The sequence below is a fragment of the Canis lupus genome, chromosome 38 (assembly GCF_011100685.1).
Source record: "Canis lupus familiaris isolate Mischka breed German Shepherd chromosome 38, alternate assembly UU_Cfam_GSD_1.0, whole genome shotgun sequence".
NCBI classification, from domain to species: domain Eukaryota; kingdom Metazoa; phylum Chordata; class Mammalia; order Carnivora; family Canidae; genus Canis; species Canis lupus.
The window spans coordinates 1,675,743-1,697,953 of NC_049259.1; the positions used below are offsets into that span (position 1 = coordinate 1,675,743).

Consider the following 22,211-nt stretch of genomic DNA (forward strand, 5'->3'; position numbering starts at 1 on the left):
ATCTTATATAACCCTAGTACAATGTTCAAAACCAGAAAGTTGCCACACAGTAATTTTGATAATTGTCTGCTCTGACTTGAACTTGCATTGGTGCTTGTGGTTGGTCATCTCTGTTCTAAATAAATTGGGTTGCGTGTATTTTATTTAAAAAGACAAATGAGAAAAAATGTGTTTTTTTCTTTTTTTTTTTTAAGATTTTATTTATTTATTCATGAGAGATACACACAGAGAGAGAGAGGCAGAGACATAGGCAGAGGGAGAAGCAGGCTTTCTGCAGGGAGCCCGATGTGGGACTCGATCCTGGGACTCTAGGATCATGCCCTGGGCCAAAGGCAGGCACTAAACCACTGAGCCACCCAGGGATCCCCAAGAAAAGTGTTTTCTGTATCATCTATTGTACACCTTTGCAAGTGAGTTAAACCTTTATTTTGATGGTTGAGAAAATGCCATTGTTTAAAGTAAAGTGGTCCTTTATGAATCATTTGTCCAGATCTCCATATGTATATGAACAAAATGAAATATATGACAAACTTTGTTATTTTAAAGTTCCTTTGTACATTATAGTTTTCCCAGATAATTTCTTTTTGCTTCTTAATATTTTAATCTAAGGAAGGTAGTAAGGCGTTAGAACTATAAATGACAGTAATCAAGTTGCTTTATTAAAGAAATGCTTAATCTGTGTTTTCTTGTTTATCTTTGAAGACCACTGTGGTCAGAAAATGCTTTCTCTTGAACTCCTCAGTATTCTCTGTTTACCTATAAAAATGCTTGTATAAAATCATGCTCTTTATAATTACAGTTTTGAAATTGTTTTGTGCAGAACAACTGAATTATCAGACCAGTTGTAGGATCAGTATTCTTTTCTCTGGCAGTCTTTATTACACAAGGATGAGGTTTACCTTAAGTGTCTTATCTCTGGACTTGAATAGTAGTTAGTGAATCCAGCCCTTGGTAGACTTATTTGGGAACATTTCAATTACATATAACCTCATATAATGAGCGGTCTAGATTATTAAATTTTCTACAGCTTATTGTTTTCCTGTAGTTAAGTTTTCATTTTCCATTTTTCTTGGAAAATTTCCAAGTCCTATCAGACAATCTAAGAATACTATCAGACAATCTAAGAATTTCACTCAGGTTACTGTTTTTGCTTTTCATTGACTTTGGGAAAAACTTTATTTGCTTTCGCTTCCCTCTTAGGAAATGTTTAGAATAACTGAAATATAAAACTTGTTAACTACAAAATTACTCTGTATTCAGGTAATGGGAATTTAAATCAGGAAATCTTCATTGACACTGTAGAATGTAAGTTTACATGAGGTGCTATTGTGTTATGAAGCAAGTGGGGAAAATTCTAGATTTTCAGATTTCATAAGCCTGCATAACTTTTAATAGTTGAAAATAAAAATTAAGGGCCAAACTTTTTTTGCTGTTGTTTACAAGTTAGGTGGATTACCTGTGGGAAGAAATGATAAAAAATATTCCATTATTTCTTGGTTGGAATCACTTTCATATTAAAATTTGAAATTTTGCTCTGAACATTTTTAGTTATTTTTCATTTTCTTCCAGATTACATTTTGGTAATACATTTTGAATATAGCCTGTCTTGGTCTTTACCATTTTTATCAGTTTTGATTTTTCCCTTTTGGATGAGAGCTTTGTCCAACCAACATGGAGAAGTACAGCTTTAGGGAGCAAACCTGGCTCCAGGGTTGTTTGCTGAGGTCCTTTTTATGTGGAAAGAATGGTTATTACCAGGGAAGGTTTTCCTTTTGTTTTACTTGCTATCCAGATGCTGCTCAGACTCTCGCTCTCGCACAGGATCACAGTATGGATATTCCAAGTCAAGACCAACTGAAGGTAAAATCACCACACGGTGACTTCTTTTGTTGTACAGAGTGGCCCCTTCTCTGTACCTATGGATCTTGGACTCCCAAGACCTTTCTCTAAATGTGGTAAGAATTTAATAAGAAAGGTTCTTGGGAGTTCACAGACCAGGGACAGAGTGAAACTTCTCTGTTCTGCCCATAACAGAGTTCCAGTCTCTGAATCTTTCTTTGGGATGTAGCACTTCTGATCTTCAGTTCCTCCAGTTGCATTTTCTTTGGGGTTTGTGTGTGCCTGTGTGTGTGATGGTATATGTATATAGGCGTTTGAAGAAAACTGCTTTATTAGACTTCAACAGGCTTGTTGCAGTTAAGTTCATGTCAGACCATTCTGAAAGCTTTCCCAAACCAGACCTGGGAAAACTTTATGATCATTTTGGTATGTGCTGAGGGTTTCACACGTTTTCTGAATTATGCCTAATTTTATAGTCTAGAGGTTTTATATTGATTGATAGCCTGTTTTTAACAGTAGATTTTGGCCTTTTGTGCAGAGATTTTTTTCCCCCCAGGTTTGGGATTCTCTTAGCTCTGCTCACAGTGGGTTGAGGAGAGGTGTTGCCTTTATCTGATGACTGTTGTGAACTCCAGAGATCTCTTTCTCGTGCGTAACCCATTGTGCCGCACAGTAACTGGTGAGCCAGAATGGAACTGCTACATCCCCTGGTCTCAGTCATTTTTACTGCACTAATAGAAGTCTTTCCCTTTTTTTCAGCAAAGTGCAGAAGAAAGCTCCAGTTCCAGGAAAAGAATGGAAGAAGGCAATATTCCTACACTGCCTACCTCACAACATAAATGCAGAAATTCTAGAGAAGGTAAGTTTTGGATTAAAGCTATACAGACTTTTTCTTTCTTTTTTTTCCTCTTCTTTTGTTGATGACATCTAGAAAGGGGATTTATTCACATTAAGCACTATCTATAATTGAGACCATTCTATAGACCACAAAAAAAAAAATAATGCACTTTCTTTGCATATGAAGTTGGAGGGAGCATATGTCATACTTACTCATTCTTTTCAGAATACTTTTTCTTAAGCTTAGTGACCATTGTTAACTTTGAAGAGATGGTAGTGCACTTTTAGCAACTTGTGTTTACTGAGATGGAGCAAGACTAGGAAGGTTAACATACTAATAGAAGATTGCTGCAGATTTATCGGTTTGCCACCTGGTAAATCAGCTGCCTTGGCCTTTTCAATCTTGACATACTTGTATATATTCAGTCTGGTTAGGATTTTTATTTTGGTTTGTTTGCTTGAGGCAAAGGCTAATTTTGTAGAGTTTTGAAGTTTGCCAAGATGATATATACTTGGTATGTCTAAGCAAGAATGAGACCTTAGAGACCTTAGAAGCCAAGTAGTTCCTCTGCCCTTGGATGGTGGTCCTCAAGATCTTTAATATCCACCCTTGATATGCTATGGTCAGGTTAAGTGAGTTAACCAGTATTTTAGTTTTTCCCAAGCTCTGCTTTAGAAAATACCTCCTAAACTTTTTCCTACAAAGGTATATAAAATCATAAATTACTCAGAGGTATTAGATGGCATGATAGTTTCTAGTTTAGGTACCTGGCTCATACTTGGAGCAATGACAGGTTAGACTTTAACAACATCCCGGAAAGTGATACTGCTGAAATTGTTTTATATGTTTAAAATTGGATCCATTTATCATGCAACTGAATTTTGAACTACCTAGTTGCCTTGGAGCTTATTCCAGTCTGTATGGTATTAAATGTGTAATTTTTTCCTTAAATGCAGATTCTTGCTAATTTGCTACTCAGAAGGCTATTTGAAATATAAGAATCACCAATTCAAGAGACTATTACGTAGTTTGTGCTGTACATTTTGAGAGTAAAGAGCTTAGTAGTTTCAGGAATGTGTGTAGGTAGAAAGGACAGGCTTTGTATACATGGAAGAGATGTTTCTGTTCCCTTTACAAGATGTTAGCTTGACTAGACGAGGATAACTTTAATATGGCATCATCTCAGGAATTTAGGTTTTGATAATTTTAGTAATGAGTAAGTAAAAAGCTGAACTTTCCCCTGAATTTAATGGGCAGAGTTCAACATAACTTGTAAGTAGGTAAGGTCATCTTTTGTTCTGACAGGGACAGGGACATTGCAAAAGATTTCAAGCACATGTACCTCAGCACATTAAAACACCTGTGGTTGCTATTGGCATGGCTGGTGCATTTGGAAGAGGTAGAGGAGAGGGAGAAAGTAGGAAAGGAGGGAAGCACAACAAAAAAAGATGGGATGTGTGGTAGCAACAAACTTATGTTTGTAACCACCTTGAATGTCATTTCGGGTGTATAACACGAGATCTTTTAGTTGGAATATGTGGTGCCTTCTTATGTTTCGAGTTTGCAATATTTCTAGATCTTAGATAACTCCAAAAGAGCCCATTGATCCAGAAAGGACATAGGTATATATTTACTTAGACAACCTAGAGTTCAGTGTTCTGTAATGGTTGTTACCTATCCAAACATGAATTTGTGAGGAACATCCATAAATATGTGGTAGCAGTGAGACTGCCTTGACAACCTTGTGAAGGCCCATTTGGTCTGGACTGCCTTGCTTTTATCTCAGGTTGGACATTCTGCCACCACCATTTGCAGTTCAGTGAATTAAGCTATTATCAGGCATCATGTACTAGAGCAAGTCTTTCTTTAGTTATTGCCATGGTATGAATGCCTAACATGGCAGTAAATGACCATTTTGAAATCCTCTTAGAACAATGTCATTGTTTGAATGCCTTCAGAGTTTAGATTTTTTGATAAGTAATGATACTAGAAGCAGATGATCATTTGCTAATGAACAAGGCCTAAATTCGAGAGGTGGTCTGGGCTCTGTGACTGAGATACTTGATTTTGGTTTCTTTCATACTGGCCATAGAAATTTCTCTTTGCCTGTCTTATAAAGAGATTGTTAAGTGTTGCAAAGTGAGTTTTAATTCTTAGTGTTGTGTACGTAGTTACTTTCCTTTCCATTTGACTGCTGTAGATGAAGACTTCATAAAAAACTTAACCCAAGATGAGACATCTAAGCTGGACCTTGGGTTTGAGGAGTGGGATGTAGCTGGGCTGCCTTGGTGGTTTTTAGGAAACCTGAGGAGCAACTATACACCTAGAAGTAATGGCTCGACTGATTTACAGACAAATCAGGTAAATGTCACATTTGAAGAGGAACTTTTTGTTTTTTTTATGGAAGAGTAACATTCTTGGTTACTCTTGACCACACATTGCATTCTGTAAGAATTCTCATTCAGTGCTATGACTTTAAGTACCATCTGTGTGCATCTGATGCTCAAATCTGTATCTGCAGCCCTGACCTCTTCTCTAAATGCCCAACTTCTAAATTCAGCTGCCTACTTAACACCTCCAGTTAGATGATCTGACATTTAACATGTTCAAACCAGAGCTCTTGATTTTTTTTTTCTAAATTTTTCCCCATACATTTCTATTTAGCCTTTCCTTTTTCACAAATCTACCTTCTCTCCAGTTATTCCAGCCAAATCTAAGGGATATTATTGATTTCTTTCTCTGTCACACATCACACTCAGGTTATCAGTTCTTTATCCAAAGCAAATCCAAAATCTAACCACTTTTATTACTTCTGGTGTTAACACCCCAACTTAAACCATAATCATTCTATTCCTTTATCTTATTTTATATTCTCTCTTACACTTCTCACTTTGAAAAACTATTATTCTATTTTGTTTATGTATTTGCTCCCACTGAAATGTAAGTCCAGGGCACTCTATTCTGTTACCTTGTACCTAGGAAAGTATCTGACACCCAATAGGAGTTCAGTGAGTTTTTGCTCAGGAAATGAATGGATATAGAATAGTGGCAAAATACTAAGTTCTTTCCTAGGAATATTGGAGAAAAGCATGTCATGGAATATCCATAGGTGAATGCACAAAGAAGGTTATATTTAAAGTTGTTCAGGAATCCAGGAAAGAGGATAGAAGATACGAGTTACCATCAGTATTTCTCATATTCCAGTAAACATTTTTAAAAAGATGTTAATTAAGTAATTAATTTAGAGAGAATGAGCGAACAGAGGGATGGAGAATCTCAGACTCCTTGCTGAGCACAGAGCCCAACATGGGGCTCGATCTCACAACCCTGAGATCATGACCTGAGGCCAAGTCAAGAGTTGGATGCTTAACTGGCTGAGCCACCCAGTCACCCCTCAATAAACATTACTGAACATAAAGGAAGTAATATGTCACAGTTAATGGAATGTTTTCTAGATTCTTCGAGTACTATCTTTGGAAAGGAATTTAGGGAACGGATTTTTTTTTTTTTTTTTTTTTTTTTTTACTTGAGCAATTACAGAGTCTTTAACTTTTGAGCTCTTTGGTACAGTTTCTTAGATGTTATACCTTATTTACTGTTAAAATAGAAAATTCCTTGCCAGGCTCCCTATATCCATTCATTAGTTTATACATAGTGGGTGCTAGGTAGGTACCTGTTGAATAAATAGATGTTTGCTGAAGAAAGGCTATAGGTATTCTTTGGAGATGTGTGAAGATACTGACTTTTGGGTCATTTCTGTTGGTTCAGTGTCATCGATAAGCCTCTGACTACAGAAACTCACATTTGTTTTTTTCTTTTAGGATATAGGTACTGCTATTGTTTCAGACACCACAGATGACTTGTGGTTTTTGAATGAATCTGTATCAGAGCAGTTTGGTGTGGGAATAAAAGTTGAAGCTGCAGACACTGAACAAACAAGTGAAGAAGTAGGGAAAGTAAGAGACAAAAAGGTATGTTTGGAAAAATTTCATGTTGTATTTATGGGCACATAGTATAATCTGTTCAGATCTGGTATGTGACTCTGTACCACAGAAGACTCACATAATACCACTCTTTTACTTTTTAATGTTTTCCTGTATCCAGTTTTAAGATTCACATTGTCTTAAAAATACACTGTCTTAAAAATAGGATAGGACTGTATTGGTATAACTCCTTCTTCCTTAAAACCAAGAAGCTGCCCTTTCCTACTTGTCTAATCTCTCAGAAGTGGAGTTTTTTATTCTGGAGACCTTACTTTGCTAATAAGGGGCAGAGTTGTTGTTGTTTTTGTTGTTTTAAAGATTTTGTTTATTTATTAGAGCATGCACAAATGTTGGGTGAGGAGGGTCAGAGGGAGAGGGAGAAGCAGACTTCCTGCTGAACAGGGAGCCTGATGTGGGGCTTGATTCTAGGACTCTGGGATCACCACCTGAGCCAAAGGCAGATGCTTTAATAGACTGAGCGAGGTGCCCCTTCAAAGCAAAGTTCTAAATGGCTACAGCAGCCTGTAGGAAAAACACTTCCTGGTTCTTGGACATCTCAGTATCTTCCATAGTCATTCATATCTAAATGGAAATAGACAAGTGAGTTCTCCTTACATAACTTAGAGTTTAAGTAAGAGGAAAGAAGAGAATTAGAACTCTGAATACACATGATGTGAGTACACCAAGGTAAAGAGTCATAGAAACATGTGCTCAAGTCTCAAAAGAAATTGGACAGCAGATCTAATGTTGACATTGACAAGATTCTTAGTAAACATCTATTGAGTAAATATAGCAAAACACAGACCTAAATAGGTTCATCTTTTTAGGAGATCTTCATAGTGATTTGGGTTCCTGAAGGATATCCTGGTATGTCTGTAGGCAGATTGATGCGTGGGTCCTGCTAGAATAATTGTATGAGTAGCATTAGAAGAGACTGCAAGTGGCTTGAAAGAAGACAAAGGTGACATTTGGAAACTTCCATTGAGAGAGATGGGACTGGGGGATCCCTGGGTGGCGCAGCGGTTTAGCACCTGCCTTTGGCCTAGGGCGTGGTCCTGGAGTCTCGGGATCGAGTCCCGCATCAGGCTCCTGGCATGGAGCCTGCTTCTCTCTCTGCCCCCCCCCCCCCTCTCTCTCTCTATGTCTATCATGAATAAATAAAATCTTAAAAAAAAAAGAGAGAGATGGGACTTAAATACTTGAACTTGTGTGAGAAACTTGTGTGCCATACTGAGGTTCCTAGTTGTGCCATAATTAATTTTACTCCATTTACTAGATCACAAAATAGGGTCTTAATTTTTAGAATTTTAAATTCTAAATTTAAAAATTTAGAAGATACTTCCCATATTTCTTGACTTTGTTTCCTGGTCCATGGGCACATTTTTATAGGAAAACCAGAGTATCACATAACTAGTTTTACTTTTTTGTTGTTTTTAGGTTTACTTTTGAATACGAAATTTACTTTTCATAAAATACTTTGTTTTCATTCTTCACATCTCAGGTCCTTATTTTATGTAGTGTCTTTCACTTCATTTTTTTCATGCAGTCCTTATTCTTGTGTCTGCCTGCCTAGATTCCCAAAATAAAAAATTTCCACATTTAACGATTTGTAGCTTTCCTATTCTGATACTGTTTATTTTAATTCAGATCATACATTTGGGTACCCTCTTGTATTTGGTGACCCTTTTGCACACTTTTCAATCATTTCTTCTACTGAGCTGCCAGCTGGGCATGCACAGTCATTTATGCCATTTTCTTTTTTAAGTGCTAGTGATAGAGGCAGAATGTGAGCTTTAAATTGAAGCTCTTCTGTCTCTTTTGCTCTCAGGTTATAGCCTCATCTTAACTAGGTGAACCTTACTAATGAAATGTCTTTGCCTTGCAGGTGATTGAAGTGGGGAAAAATGATGACCTTGAGGACTCTAAGTCCATAAGTGACGATACTGATGTAGAAGTTACCTCTGAGGTATGAGGAGCTGTTTTGCACCACACGTCTTCACTGAGAATGTTCTAGCAGTGCATTTGTGTTGCAGAAGGCCATTTCCCCCATTTCTATCTCCCTTTCCTTGATGTTAAGACATGTTGGCTTCTCTATATCTTGTTAGAGGTATTAGAATTTGGAGAAGAGGAGAATAAGTTGATCTAATCCTCTCCCCACCTTGAAAGGGGTGACTTAAATGCCTGTCTGTATGCCCTTCTCCCTGCTAACAAAATTCTTTGGATGTGATGCAGTGGATACACAGAGTTATTTAAAATAGTCCTGTACTACTTTGCCCACTAAACAACTCTCCATAGGTAGATCTATAAGCTATCTAAAATTCTTTGTCAAGGATAAAGATCATATTTTCACTGCTTTCTTAAAAACAAATTAATGGAAAATGACTTAATTTCTACACAAGTTTACACTAATGGAGGGCTAGTAAATGAACATGTAACATTAAGCTATTAGGTATTAGGTGTGGATTTGTCACCAAATGTGACAACTGATGTTTAGACTCAGACCTTACCTTGCTTTTCTTTTTTCATTCTAGTTCTCCACTTTCCTTTCAATGCTTCCCTCAGCTAACTTGCTGGAAAGGAGGGTGGTGGGGGAAGGAGAAGGGAGGGGATTTTACAGTTTGCTGCTTGGGGATAGAAAAGTTGTAGGTTGTCTCTGGTGTTGATCCTCCCCCAACTCCCAGCCCGCCACTGTTGACCATTATGATAATGCATTGCAAATTAATCTGTGCATAGCTAAGTAATAAGGTGGAATATATTGGTCCATTAAGTGTTCTTGACCATAATACAAATAGCAGAGATAAGTGTTTCCATCTTAATCAGACTTCTATGGCTACTTGGGCCCAGAAAACCTATTTAAGCAAATAGACTGTATTTCATCAAATCAAAGATGCCATTGAATTTAATAAGCCCTATTATTTTATGTACTACTAAAGAAGAAAAAGTGATGCCAATTAGACTGTGACACACCATTAGTTATGAGTTCTAAGTCTTTATGAAGTCCTTTTGAGTATCTGTATAGCATTTCATTTTTTTCTTTAAGATTTTATTTGTTCATGAGAGAGACAGAGAGGTAGAGACATAGGCAGAGGGTGAAGCAGGCTCTTTGTGGGGAGCCTGATGTGGGACTCGATCCCAGGACCCCGGGATCATGACCTGAGCAGATGCAGATACTCAACCACTGAGCCACCCAGGTGCCCCTAGGACCATCCAGTTTAATAGATTATTGTGTCCCCTGTCTCTTGGCCTAGGCAGTTGAGTTATGCCTTCTAAACTTGAAGTGTGCAGCCTTCATTCCGAAAATTACCAAGTCTGCCTGTGTCAAATCATTGGTCCTGTCAAAAAACCAGGCAGTTATCCACATTAAATACTCTTGTTCTAGGTAGCTACCTTTGCATTAAGCAAGGCATTTAAAATTCGTTGAGCTCTAGTATCTCCTAATTTGAATATGGAGAAGTAGGCAAAAAGTTACCGGCATCCAAGGATGGAACATTCATTTTTCAGAGGGTAGGGCTTAGGCATAGAGTTTGTAACCTCTGATCCTGAGAGCAGTGTGAGAGCTTGAGTAATGTAGTTTTCAAACCTCATTTTAATTTTAGGTTCCTTTTTGCCAAATTTCATAACATTTCTTAATGGGAAGGAATGTTAGCTTTTCTTCATTCTTTAGTGTCTTGCTCAATAAAAGAGTAAGTTGTACAATGAGAAATGAACTAAAAAGAAGGCAGCAGGGAAAAGCAAGCAATGTAAATTCCATCCAGACTAGCTAGATCTCCAGAATAATGAGTTTAGCTTTCTTAAAGATAGCTGTTTCATATTTTGACTTGAAATGGCTATTGTAAAAAAAAAAAAAAAAAGAAATGGCTATTGTGTCACTGTCCTTGTAAAACTTCTCAAGACTTTATTACATGTGGCTGTGGGATTTGTTCACATGCAAGGCTAGACCACTGATGTGGAATGTCTGGATTCTGACTAGCTTGGTGAGATGTTGAGATTTGGCCTACTCTCCCTTTTTCTCAGTTTCATGTTCACCACTGACTATTAATTGGCTGCACTTGTCGTTTTAGGATGAGTGGCAGTGTACTGAGTGCAAGAAATTTAACTCTCCAAGCAAGAGGTACTGTTTTCGTTGCTGGGCATTGAGGAAGGATTGGTATTCAGATTGCTCTAAGTTAACCCATTCTCTCTCCACGTCTGATATCACTGCCATACCCGAGAAGAAGGAAAATGAAGGCATTGATGTCCCTGATTGCCGAAGAACCATATCAGCTCCAGTTGTTAGGCCTAAAGATGTATGTACAAAGGAAGAAAAAAACCCCAAGCTTTTTGATCCCTGCAACTCAGTGGAATTCTTGGATTTGGCCCACAGTTCTGAAAGCCAAGAAACCATATCAAGCATGGGAGAACCATCAGATAACCTTTTTGAACAGAGAACAGATACAGAAAACATGGAGGATTGCCAGAATCTCTTGAAGCCGTGTAGTCTGTGTGAGAAAAGACCACGAGACGGGAACATTATTCATGGGAGGACAGGCCATCTTGTCACTTGTTTTCACTGTGCCAGAAGATTGAAGAAGGCTGGGGCTTCATGCCCTATATGCAAGAAAGAGATTCAGTTGGTGATTAAGGTTTTTATAGCATAGCTGACTCAGTGAATTGTAGAGAAATACTAACAGAGCTAGGGCATGTATCAAAATGTCAGTATTCAGCATCTCTACTCAGCATAACCCACTGCATCTGTTTATTTATTTATGTAAACATCTGTGTTTCACGACATTTTTGCTTCTATACGTAGAGGAATTTTGAGAATGAGTTCTTTAGAACTAGACTGTCAATTTGGGGGACTCCCGTTAACATGAAACAATACGTTCATTACTTTTACTCTCTTTAAAGATGAGGATCTGGGAGAAAGCAACTCCCAGTACAAACAAAAGTACATTAATTCACTCGCTTACAAAGTTACTTGAAGATTTATTATTTCTTCAGTTAATTTTATTCCCTGTTCTTTTTTTTTTCTGTTATGGAATGTTCTTAGGCATCAAGATAGGGTGGCTGTTAGAAAAATATTAGAGCTAACAATGAAAAATACATAAGTAATTTGATTAGTGAAGTTATGTAGTGCTGTAGATCACTTTATAGTTGGAGTCAGGCTGCACAATTTGGATAAGCCAAAAGAAAAGTCTTGAAAACGAGATTTCTTCCATGTGTGCCTAGAACACTGTTATTGAGCTTGCTTTTTTTTTTTTTTTTTTTAAGATTTATTTATTCATGAGAGACACACAGAGAGAGGCAGAAACACAGGCAGAGGGAGAAGCAGGCTCTTTGCAGGGAGCCCGATGTGGGACTCAATCGCAGAATCATGCCCTGAGTTGAAGGCAGATGCTCAACCTCCGAGCCACCCAGGCGTTCCAAGTATTGAGCATTTTTGCTAACATACCTCTGAAAGAATTTTGAAAAAATATATATAGTCTTTTGCACATTTTACACCTTGGGGTATGATTAGCAAACAATATTCTTTTCTGGTGAGTTGTAGACATCTGAGCAGCCAATCTAAAACAAGCCCTGGACCGTTTCTGTCCCCTTAGAGTGTTCACCTGTGCCCCTTTCTAAGCAGTTCCTCCTCCCATTTCCTGGCTGTCATTCTAGGTTAGTTTTCCTTTTGCACGCGTTTAATGTGACCTCTAAATTTTTAAAATTAAGTACTTACAAAGGATACTCTATCCAATATATTGTATATGTGCCTTAAAAATATTTTTCTCAAAGCCTTGGAGCTAGCTGTAGGTTTAGCTGATGGAATTTATAGGAAAAGTCCTATCATTTAAAGTAGCAAAGCCTGTTCTCATTTTAAAATTCACCAGCCAGATCAGATTTCATTTTCATGCAGAAGATGTTTGACTTTATTTTTAATTCAAATAAATGCATTAACACATTTCTGGCACAACCTTCTCAATTATAGTCCTAAGATCGATGTGGTACAGAGTTTTAAACTAAGCTCTCTGCTTTACTCTGTCCTCATTGTCCCTTGAGAATTTTCTGGTTTTGTTGTTGTTGTTCTTTTGTTTGATTGTCTCCAGAGTGTTTTTTACATTCTGAGGCAATGCCCCATAGTAAGATTCTAGATGGGCGAGAGTCAGCCTTTCTTTTGGAAATTCGGAACATAGCAGTTGTGAAAATGAAAATAATTAAAGAAAAATGTTAGATCTGAAGAATCCTTATCTGAGCACGTAGTCTTAGAGCAATACATATGGAAATTGAAGATCTTTAAGCTGATGTGCTTATCCATATCCTTGTCTGCTGTCCCCATGGAAAAAAATCCTTTAAAAAAAAAAAGATTTTATTTATTTGAGAGAGAGTAAGTACATGTGAGAGAGCGCAAGTGGCGGAGAGGGAGAAGCAGGCTGCCCATTGATCAGGGAGCCCAATGTGGGGCTGGATCCTAGGACCCTGGGATCACAAACTGAGCCAAAGGCAGCTGCTTAACTGAGCCACCCAAGTGCCCCTCCCCATGGAAGAAATCTTGATGTATACCCATGGGTATGCATATGAGATTTTGAAGACCATGGCCCTAGAATTAACAAATTTATGGATTGAAAAATCACCTGGGTTGCTTGTTAAGAAAAGCAGAAGTTACAAAAAAAAAAAAAAAGGAAAAAAAAAAACAAAAAAACCCAAACTCAAACAATGCCTCCCCGTCTCTCCGTCTCTTCCCTGCCCCCTACCAGGGGTATCCTTCCATTAGAACATGTATTCCTGGTAACTGATCAAGTGGTCCACAGACCACACTTTGGGAAGCCCTACCCTAGGAGGAAGGGTTTTCCCATTTACAAGAAGTACAATGAACAGGATCACTTTTAGCATCATACCTAATTTCTTGACAGGGAGTTTTGTTAAAAGTTCTAGAAGTTTAAAACTAGAATGCACTCTTCTACTCAACCCCTGTTACTTTGCACTTGAGGCTAAAAGATGAAATGATAGCCAAGAGTCACAGCTAGTGATGCAACTGTTACTAGAACCCGAGTCACTTGTAAATCCTGAAACCATACTCCTCATTATTTGCTAAATATTTAAAAGGTGTTTGTTGAATTTGGATTCAAGATGCTCATCGTCTTAAAATCTGACAAAATGTGACTTGCAGCCAAAGTAGGACTTTAGGAAGAATAATGACTTTAAACACCTTTTCCCCAAAGAGAAAAGGTCCACTAAATATCATCTTTTCTTATATAATCAGATAAGGGAGAGGACAGATGAAGGTGCAGAGGAACCTGAACCATTTTGAACCAGTATTCTTCCTTCTTAGGGAAGGAAACCCAACTCTTGCTCTCTTTAGGTACCAGGGACAGTTTTCCCCCCTCAAAGTAGAGCAAGTTGTCAGACTTCAGTGCTCCATTCGACCTTGCTGAATGCTCTGCCACTGCAGCAAGCTAAAGGTCTCTCTTCCCTATTTTGTCCTTAGTGCTTCTCTTTTCATAATAGTTTGATAGCCCTTAATTTTGTCTGATTTTTGCCAGTTAGGGGCTTTTGCAGGTGATGACTTAAAGGATGGAAAGGAAGAGCTGGGGATCTGCACTTGTACCCTCTGATTCCTCTTATGTAAAGCTGCAGTTTTTTTGAGAACTTAAGGAAAAATTTAAAAATTGTATTTATTTGTAGATATTTGATGTTAATTTTCATACATCCTTGCCTAGCACAGGATCTTCTTTATGCTACTCAGCTTTCCTTTACCCCTTGCTCACTTGGGATTTTATACAGTTCCTGTTACCACTAAATACTTTGCTTAGAAGATCCCAAGCTGCATGTTTGAGCTGTGAATATTAGAATAAAACTACATGTGGGTTTACTGTCCCTCTAGCAGGAACCTCGTGAGTGACTGCAATTTATAGGGCAAGAGCTGATATTCCTCAATTGCTTATCTGAAGTCTAGGATGCTGCTTCTCCGCTTCACCCTGAATCTATATTTAATGTCTTGTGGGAGCATAGGACAGCAAGGAGGAGTCCTCATTTCTAGGGGTAGAATGGGCCAAGGATCCTACAAAGAGCCAAATAGTGTTGTCAGAGCAGTTCTTTACTTGCAAGAGACTTTAAACCATCTTGATTTCATTTTTGATTTTGTTTTTTTTTTTCAATGCCACTGCGGTACAGTTTTATTTTACTCACTGCCATGAAAGCGAAACATGGTTTGTATGTGAAGTCTTCGTAGTTTTACTTCTTTGAGATAAACTCTTAATTTCTACACACTACCATTTATCTTTTAGTTGTGGTTAGAATAAGCTGCCAGTTTATCCCTCTTTTCCAGCGGCCCATCTGACTTGTCTCCTTGTCTCCCCCTCTCTCAGGTGCTTGAGTTGAAATCTTGATTGTGAGGAAAGGATCTGCTAAACTAGGTGCAGTGGAATTGTTTGTTTCTGCTGCATCACATCATAGACTTGTGATTGATCTTGTGATTAATGAAATCATCCTGCATTAGCGCCAGATTTCTTTACTTTCCTTTTTTTTTTTTTTTTTTTTTTTTTTTTAAAGTAAATCTCTACGCCCAGCGTGGAGCTTGAGATCAAGAGACTCATACTCTACTGACTGAGCCAGCCAGGTGCTCTAGCACCAAATTTCTTATTTTAATTGCCATTTAATATGTATGACCATGTTATCCTGGACAGAAAGCTCAGCAAAAATGACAAATCCTTAGAAAAACCATGAATTTCTAGGTTATACCAAAAATGTCTCCTGTCTCATTGAGTTAATGAATGAGTTACTGTACTTGCACCATACGTATAATATTTGCTATGCTTTTGTGTTAAATACTTAAATCAGACTTTATGAAAATCTTAAGACGAAGCCTTCAGCTGCATATTGCCATTTCCCCACAGTCCACCTATGAAATAGCAAAGATTCACAATCCTAGGCTTGAACCAATGGGTCTGTGTCTGCCGAGCCAGCTTACAAACTGCCATGAACTTTTCTAATATAAGATGAAATCACTGCCAAGCATTTGAAATATGTAGTTGTTTTAATAATAATTTATGTATACTTAGGTGTATATAATGCTTTGTGGAACATTGTGTTGTTTGTAAGAATTTATTTTTAAAGGTCAGGATCATTTGTAACATTTTTTTGTAAATGTTAATTCAGTGCATTGTTGGCTCCTTTGAACAGTCATTGATGAGAAATCGATGAATGTTAGATCTTGGATTCTACGAAACTATCGTAGCGTTATCTCTTGGTTCTCTTTAGAAAGGAGGAAACTTCTTAACCAGATATTTGTTTTTTTTTCCCACAGAGTCATGTGAACTTCTGAAAGTACATGCCTTTAGATACTGTGAAGCCATTGTTTTCCTTTTAGCCAAGTATCCATTTAAATTGTTGATTGGCATCCTAAAGAAAAACTTATTTTGATGGTTCTCTTCATTCATGGGTATATATTATGCACATATAGTATCAAGACTGCTAATGCCTTTGCTGAAAGTGGCTATAGAATAGGAACTAGCTATGTTTTGAACTTTCACTTCAAAGATAAAGAACCTATAAGCTCTTCCCTGTGCCAAAAGCAATAAGTACAGTGTTTACAAATGTGTGGAATTTTGCACTGCCATAGGGTATGTTGAGGTTACTTTGCTGGAAACTCCCAGATGGTGATTAGTACAGTTGCCGTTTAGCATATGAGGAGAGATACTGAGGCTCTAAAGCTAAACTGAAAGTGTCTGAGATAGTGGTTCAGGTGACCCCCTGATCTAATTTGAGGACACTTTTTCCAGATTGCTCTGATATGTCCTATCAGTGGACAGTGCTTTCCTTGGTCACCATTGCTACAGTTTTCCTTTAAAGGAGCCACCAGATCTCTTCTCTCCTATGGGAGCGGGTCCCCCCAGCATTCTGAGATCTTTCGATAGAAGGAATGTGCAATCCCAAGTAACGTCATTGTTGGCAAATGTGGCATTGTTAAAGAAAATAGAATATTAAGAACCCCTTGGGTTTACTGTGCCTGTATCAGAGCTTTTCAAATGACTGAAAATGTTGCAGATTTGTGTGTCTGCAGACATAGGTAGCTGATACTTCTGGGTAGCTTATCTGAAGTCCTCCATGCTGCTTCTCCTGCAGATTGTTTTTCTTCACCCTGGATCCATATTCAGTGTCATCTGGGAGCATAGGGCAACAAGGCGTAGTCCTCATTTCTTGGGGGGTAGAATGGGTCAGGGATCTTAAAAAGGGTCAAATAGTGCTGTCAGAGCAATTCCTTTCTCAGAATAGTTGCTATAATTTGGCAAATGCTTTCTTGAAAATTGACATCCCTATGACACTGACAATTTATTAGAGCACCTAATGTCTTATCCCAAGGCATTTTTTTTAACAGTAACTAATGTCATAGATTTCTCCTTTTTTCCTTCTTCCCTTTTTGTTGCTCTTTTTTCCTCAGAGTTCAAAGTGATCTACTTCTGGATATTACTTTTATATCAGAGGCCTTCTGTATCATCCCTTGGGTTGCTGCAACCATAGTATCTTTGGATAAGATTCCTCTGTTCCAGTCAGTTCTGGGGAATTTTTTTCTTTAGCGGAGGTAGGTGGTGGATAAGGAAGAGAAGCTGTGACATCAGAGCTACTATCTAATAAAAAACAGCTTGTAGTTGAGGCTTCCTTTGTGTCCATGATGAGAAACGGGAAAGAGCACCCCTATTGTCTCAGCACTAAGAAACTGAGGGCAGCCTTCCCTCTTCCTACAGGAGGCTCTTCATCCCCTCCCCCCCATAATTTGCCTTGTTTTTCACTTCCTTATAAAATGTCTCCTCTCATATTTTTCCTTCCTCCTTTTAAAAATAATAGAAAAGGTTTTAAAAGGGGAATGAAATGTTTCTGGGTTCCTTGGCACTTTGGCAAGGTAGAAATTCTAAGCAGCCTCTGCCTAGGACTTTGTCCATAGTCTGTAGCAAGGCACTGTTAAGTCCCTTGGATAGGGATAAAGGGGTAAGGCCCTTCCACCGTCTGTCCCACTCTTGACATTTTTCTTACCTTTTAACAGAACACACATAACTACGCTTTCTACCTCATAGTTTGTTATGGAAACTAAGGATGCTGGAGCAGCTTAACCTATATACACTGCCTTGAATGACATGTTAAAAAAAATGGCTCTACCAAGCTCTGGGGTATATATTCAGAATACCTCATGTCCTGGAAAGTGAGCACAAGCTCCCCTCAAGTGCCTGCCTAGCAGAGCCTATGTTGCTTCCTTGTACCTGCGCCTCTGACTCATATAGCCTTTCCTTGCTCTGAAGCTCTTGACTAGAAAAGAATTCTGTTTCTAGGTTCTGAGAGAAGTGTGTGTAAATTTGGATAGTAGAAGTGCTCTGTTGTGGTCTGGATGGACAAAAATTTTCTGCATGCACTTGAGTAGGTTGCCTAAAATGCACTGTCACTATACAGAAAACATGCAGTTTCCCAAATAACATATCTGATCAGGTAAGCATAATCAACAGGAGTGCAGCAAATATGGTTTCATAAAGTGGGCAGGAAAAAAGCAATGTAAATAACTTTTTGAATAGTCCCCAGCTCACTAAGGAAAGGAGACATTTTCACATGTTTTTGCCTAGTTTTAAGCACCAATAAGTTAATGACTCTGTATCTTTCTGGTTTTTGCACTATGAAAGGCCCTTAATACCAGTTGATTCTGTTTGCTTTTTTTGTGTATTAAATATTTTTCATTTTGCCATTTTGTGGTGTCATCATTGGGGAAATTTGTATATAGCACAATCTCACTTTGTTTTTATATGTAATCTTTAGTCTGATTTGGGGACAAAGAATAGATTTTGCAGTAGAAGTTACTGTACTTAAAATTGATGGGGACTTTTGGTACTCCAATTACCTATGAGAGTATTGTGTTTCATTTTTAGCTTGCCATTCCTGAAGGGAACCTCAAGATTTTGCAGAGTATTTTTTTAACCTTGAGCTAGTTAGGCCAAGTGGAATTTCCGCAAACTAGAGCCCTTGAGAATTAGACTGTATCAAACCTGCGTGCCTAAAACAAACAAACAAACAAACAAACAAACAAAAAACAAAACAAAAAAACAGAACCCTGCATGCATAGAGTGATTTAAGGCAAGCCTTCTCTCTAGGCACAAGTCTGTACCTAACTCTTCGGAGCCCACAGGTATATCATCTTGTCTACCTTCTTTGCTGCTGGAGAGAAAATTCAAATGGTGAGATGACAGATTTGCCTCTGTTGACAGAGGTGCTAGGTGCGGGGGTTCTATTTTGTGTTTTGAATTGGGGTTAGTTTAAGAGTTACTGAGGGTTTGTCACAAAGTATATATTCATCACTTATCTGCCTAACATCTGCTGAGGTCTCTAGCAGTGGTTTTTTTTGTTGTTGTTTTCTTTTTTAGATTTTATGTATTTATTCATGAGAGACAGAGAGGCAGAGACATAGGCAGAGGGAGAAGCAGGCTCCATGCAGGGAGCCTGATGTGGGACCTCATCCCAGGACTCCAGGATCACTCCCTGGGCCAAAAGCAGGCGCTAAACTGCTGAGCCACCCAGGGATCCCCATCTAGCAGTGGTTCTAAAATTGGGGGGTGGATATAGCCCTCTTTGAAAAGCTAATGAAACTTACTAAATCTCTTATTTAAAAAAGCACAACATTTTACATTCACTTTGAGCAGTTTCATTGATGCCAATGGTCTGTGGCCCTCAGGTTCTGTTCTGTGGAGGGATATTGAAGAAAACCTGCCCACAAAGAGCTTGCTAGCCCACATTTTTCAAAAGCTCATGTCCTTACAGCTAAGACCGTTAAGGTGAGTGAAACATCTGGTCATTTGTCCTGAGCTCATGGCCACTGCAGAGCAGGTGCAGATTGGTGCACACTGAACAACTTTTAGGGGCATACTTCATAGGCCATTTTATCTAGAAATACGTAGTATACACCTGTATGAGGAGCACCTGGGTGGGGGTGGGGGGGGGTGACACTGGAAATAACCAGGGAGAGCATTTTAAAAATGAAAGAAGCAAGAGGAGCATTAGAGCCAGGATTAAGGATTAAGCCAGTTTCTGTGTCCATGCAACCCTTTCCATGTTGTGTGACTTCTTTAAGGTACTTTGTAATGATTTCCAACTGCATAACATTTTGTTTTCTGGATTTTGCATCTTACTCATCTTGAGTCCTGGTGCTGCAGGTTAACCGTTGTTGAATGTAGTCTTGAGGCCAGAGGAAGACAGGCTGAAACCAGTAATTGATTTAAATTGCCATTAGCAGATAAATGCCAACTTGGTGTTTGGCTTCTGGAATTCGCACAAATCCGTCCTCCAATGGTATTTCTAAAATTAGTGTTACTAGAAAGATTTCAGGTCATTACAGGTTTGGGGACGCAGGGATAATCTCATGTACCTCCTCAACCCTAAACTCATTTGTTTGCTTTCCTCTTCAGAATAAAATATGGGAGGGAGTTAAATTCAGTATCGCTTATTACTTACTTGGTATTAATATGAGCCAGATCATGCTTGGTACTGGGAGCAGCACAGTGAATTAGGAAGCTCCCTAAAGTTGCCTACAGCCTAGCAATGGACTTAGGGACATCTGGCAGTTTCCACGTGGGCCTGGGACACGGCAGTGAAAGAAGTGCCTTGTGAGAGCAGGGCTTGTTTTTGCACGTTCAGTTCCGTATGACTGGAGCAAGGTGTGTGGTTGGAGGAGTGACAAGAAAAGGCACTGGAGTGTTGGAGGGGCTGGATGATAACAGTGTGCTATGCCAAGCCAGGAAGTTGGAGTCTTATCCTGAAGGTAATGGAGAGCCATTAAAGGATTTTAAGCAGGTGTATGACATGATCTCATTTACATTATTGGAAGATTCTGGCTTCATTGTTGAGAATGGACAGGAGTGCTGGCCAGACTAGAAGCAAGGATAATAGGTTGTGGCAGCAATCTGGCTGGAAACGATGTTCCTGAGAAAATGCAGTGGGCCTGGAAAGAAGAATAGTAGATAACATTTACTAAACACATAGTAGGTGCTGACTTGGCATTTCTTACCCCATGGGTGTATTTAAGGTTTAGAGGAACTAAATGACCTGTTCAAGGGAATTAAGAGTTACAGAATCAGTCACTGCTTAAAACCATTGTGTCTCAGACAAAAGTCCAAAAGAAGTGCGTGAAAGGGACACACTTCCTGAACAAATGCCTAGAGGTGTGAGGGAAGGAGAGGAGTCATTAATGGCTTGGGCAGTTGGTAGATGGCTGTGCCATTCACTGAGGGTTAAAAAAAAAAAAAAAAAAAAAAAAAAGGCAGCTTGGGTAGCTCACCAGCTTAGCTCCGCCTTCGTCAGGCTCCCTGCATGGAGCCTGCTTCTCCCTCTGCCTGTGTCTCTGCCTCTCTCTCTCTCTCTCTGTGTCTGTCATGAATAAATAAATAAAATCTTAAAAAAAAAAAAAGGTAGGTTTGTGGTGATGGTGGTGAGGTACGGAAAAAATAGTGAGTTTTGTTTTAGATGTGTTGATTTTGTGCATATGAGAAGATCCAAATGGAAATAGACTTGAGCTGTAAATATTCTTAGGTCCTAGGGATACTGTGGTGAAGATGACGAATGTGGCTTCACTCTTGTGGGTTAGGAAAACTAGCTAACACATAGTATAGGGTGCCTGGGTGGCTCAGCGGTTGAGCGTCTACCTTTGGCTCAGGTCGTGATCCCCGGGTCCCAGGATGGGTCCCACATAGGGCTGGCTCCCTGCTACAGGTAGCCTGCTTCCCTCTCTGTCTCTCTCTGTGTCTCTCATTAATAAATAAATAAAAATCTTAACAAAAAAGGTATGGCTTTAAACACTGTGGCTTGTGTAGGAGCACACATGCTGCTATGGAAAATAGAGAAGAGAGGCCCCATCTAGTCAAGGGTTGAGGAATGGCCTCCTTGAAGAGATGAGGAGCTGAGAGCTCAAGGAAGGATGGGAGTTGGGAGAGGGGGGAGCATTGAGATAAGAGCAGATGTACAAGGGCCTTTAGGTGAGGAGCTCATGGTGTCTGGAAGACCAGAAAGTCCAGTTAGTTCAGTGTGGTTGAAAGCAGGGAAGGTGGGGCAGCCCGGGTGGCTCAGCGGTTATCGCCGCCTTCAGCCCAGGGCATGATCCTGGAGACCCAGAATCGAGTCCCACGTCAGGGTCCCTGCATGGAGCCTGCTTCTCCCTCTGCCTGTGTCTCTGCCCTTCTCTCTCTGTGTCTCTCATGAATAAGTAAAATCTATTAAAAAAAAAAGGGAAGGTGAGAGTGGAATCTGATGGAGGAGGCAGTTGGGGGAAGTTTGAAGAGAATGGAGAATGTGTGAAGTGGAACTCTGGGAAATGGGAGTGAAAAGACCAGGGAAACCTGTGAGGCCATTGCCTGACATCCTGTCTCTGGCCTGAGGCTCCTCAGCCTCAGCACTATTGATTTTTGGGGGGCTGGGAAATTTTCTTGGGGTGGGGGTGGGGGTGGGGGTGGGTGTTCTGTGCATTGTGGCACCCCTGGCCTCTGCTCACGATGATAGGTCACTTAAGTTGAGAATCCTCTGTGGCTGAGAACCAATAGGCCCAGCCACTGAGGGTTTCAGGAGAAAAA

At 39.2% G+C, this 22,211-nt stretch overlaps 1 protein-coding gene across 13 annotated transcripts in view; it reads left to right on the forward strand.

Moving 5' to 3' along the window:
* MDM4 (MDM4 regulator of p53) overlaps positions 1–22,211 on the forward strand; it is a 66,409-nt gene that overhangs the window by 36,214 nt on the left and 7,984 nt on the right. For 2 of the 13 annotated variants that reach the window (XM_038585989.1, XM_038585990.1), the window contains exons 6-11: positions 1,793–1,860; positions 2,599–2,698; positions 4,878–5,038; positions 6,499–6,648; positions 8,546–8,626; positions 10,722–18,346. In XM_038585989.1, coding sequence (XP_038441917.1) covers positions 1,793–1,860; positions 2,599–2,698; positions 4,878–5,038; positions 6,499–6,648; positions 8,546–8,626; positions 10,722–11,297 — 1,136 coding nt within the window. In that variant the 3' untranslated portion in view covers positions 11,298–18,346. Of the gene's footprint in view, positions 1–1,792; positions 1,861–2,598; positions 2,699–4,877; positions 5,039–6,498; positions 6,649–8,545; positions 8,627–10,721; positions 18,347–19,327; positions 19,576–22,211 lie in introns of those variants that run through there. The other 11 variants (XM_038585994.1, XM_038585995.1, XM_038585996.1 and 8 more) reach the window with 11 other exon arrangements.